The 2,430-nt window shown below is 38.4% G+C and overlaps 1 protein-coding gene across 1 annotated transcript; it reads right to left on the minus strand.

Annotated features, from left to right (window-relative positions):
* Positions 1–2,430, minus strand: LOC114911880 (trace amine-associated receptor 1-like). The gene is made up of 2 exons (XM_029256281.1): positions 2,355–2,430; positions 1–1,069 (listed from the first exon to the last, which is right to left on the minus strand). The coding sequence occupies exon 2, from the start codon at positions 1,036–1,038 to the stop codon at positions 1–3; it is 1,038 nt and encodes a 345-aa protein (XP_029112114.1). The 5' UTR covers positions 1,039–1,069; positions 2,355–2,430.

Consider the following 2,430-nt stretch of genomic DNA (forward strand, 5'->3'; position numbering starts at 1 on the left):
CTAGTTAGTAAATAAATTTGTTCCTGAAGAATTGGGATTATATATTTTGCAAAATATTATTGTTATGAAGGCTTTCCTGAACCAACTGTAGAAGAATGCATAAATCAGGGGATTAAATGCTGAATTTAAAAAACCGATCCAAACCATTGCCTCAAGCAGTAATGGTGGAGTAGAATAGCCGATGACTGGATCAATGATGTTGCATAGAAATATGGGGGACCAGCATGACAGAAAAACACCCATAACAATTGCAAGGGTCTTGGTGGACTTCCGTTCCATCTTCCTCTGAGTTTTGCTCCTTTCAGAGTTTTCATTGTGATAGCCTGAGGTGTGAATAGACCGAGCCTGTCTCTTTGCTATGAGGAAGATTTTCCGGTAGATACCAATCATAATGAATCCCGGGATGTAAAATGAGACAGTGGAAGATGTAAAACTTGATGCAAAACTTTGGAACAAAATACAGCCTCCAACACATTCAACGTTTTCATAATAAAAGTCCTCAGTGCCCAAGATATTCAGCTCTAGGAATATCATCCCAAACCCAGTAAGAACAGACAGGCTCCAGCCGATCAGGATCATGACCAAAGTGACACAGTTTGTGATTTTTCTCTGATACTGTAGGGGCTGACAGACAGCATAATATCGATCAATAGATATGAAGGAAAGGTTTACAATGGATGCAGTGCTTAAAGTGACAGATGTACTATTGTGGAATTTACAGAACAGATTGCCCAAATACCAGCAGGTCTCCATTGAACGAACCATGCTAGGTGGCATGATGATGGCTCCAAGAAGGAAGTCAGCGATGGCCAGGGAGAGGACGAGGAAGTTAGTCGGAGTGTGGAGCTGTTTGAAATGAGCTATTGCGATGATGACGAGAAGGTTTCCAAAGACTGTGAGGAGAATGGCAGCTGAAAAAAAAATGTACAGAGGAACTCGTACTGTCATGGAATAAATATGCTGTGGACAAGACTTGTTGGAGGATTCATAACAGAAGTGCAAGTTTTGAGATGTCCCGGGATGGCTGTAGTTCATCATCAATGGCTTCTTTTAGATAAATCCGTTTCACCTTTAAAAAACAAAGAGATATCTCACAAATTAAATCAATTATAGTATGCAAGTACATGCTCAACATTTTGTTTTGAAAGACTAAGAAAATGTTTACATGTATCACAAAAAAAAATCCACTAGGAATATCGTTAAAAATCGGTGATATTCTGGAAGAGTTTTATGCAGCTACTTGTGTGATGAATGTCGTTGGATCTAGTGAAAGAAACAAACTAACTGTACATACATATACATTTTTTTATTTAGCAGACGCTTTTCTCCAAAGCAACTTCCAAAGAACTCTATGTAGTGTTACCAGCCCAAACACCTTATTCACCAAGGTGACTTACACTGCTACACGACTTACTATGGGTCACTCATCCATACACCAGTGGAACGCACTCTCTCTGTCACTCATACACTATGGGGAACCTAAACAGGATGTCTTTGGACTGTGGGACGAAACCAGAGCACCCGGAGTACACCCACACAGACGAGGGAAGAACATGCCAACTCCACACAGACTGAGCAGGAATCAAACCCACGTCCTCTCACACTACCCAGGCGCTGTGAGACAGCAGCGCTACTCAATAGTACTTAAGTGTCACACATCTGTAGCTATGTGTTACACTTGTACAACACCACTAGTCAGATCACAGTCTAGATCATTTCAATGTCTTTATCAAAGCAGTTCACTCTCAAGTCTTTTCAGAAAGGTTTATATTTACAAAACCTTAATTATCATACTTTTACAAGTTTTATTTGAGAAGAAATATTAAGAACTTTCAGTGTTTAAAAAGTAAAATTACACATTTGACAAAAACTGTCACATCTAAGAGTGCGACATACTTTTAATAATAATAATGTCTATACTCATCTAACTATTTTCAGACATTTCTAAAAGGATTCTCCAAGAGATCAGTTAAAACTGGCTTTTACATAATTTTACACTGAGCAAGTACAACTAAATTTGTGCAAAGTGCAAGTTTCAGATGTTTGTCTGATGTCCTGTAAATCATAACAAATAGATTAAACATCTTCATCATACCAGGGATGATTTGTTACGTCCTAAAACACTGTCATTGCTGTGTGATTCAGAAACTGAGAATGACTGAATGCACTTTGAACTGAATTTCGCTGATACCTCATCTTTTGTTAAAAATATTGAACTAATTTTGTTTTCCGTTACAGCTAAAATCCCTTCAGGGTACATTTACTTCATTTACAGTTTAGAGCTCATGTGAATCAAATCATACAAATCATTGAACTGCCTTGAATGTGGTTGATCAAGCTCCATTAACTCTTACCTTGGTGTGATGTCTTGTCAGATGCTAATGTCCAGCAGTAGTCAGGACAGTTCTGCTATATACTCAGTTTCCAGCT

Source organism: Scleropages formosus, chromosome 1 (assembly GCF_900964775.1).
Source record: "Scleropages formosus chromosome 1, fSclFor1.1, whole genome shotgun sequence".
Taxonomy (NCBI): domain Eukaryota; kingdom Metazoa; phylum Chordata; class Actinopteri; order Osteoglossiformes; family Osteoglossidae; genus Scleropages; species Scleropages formosus.

Bases quoted from the DNA above. Each gene is read 5' to 3' on its own strand.
- LOC114911880 (XM_029256281.1), bottom strand. From the start codon at position 1,038: ATGATGAACTACAGCCATCCCGGGACATCTCAAAACTTGCACTTCTGT.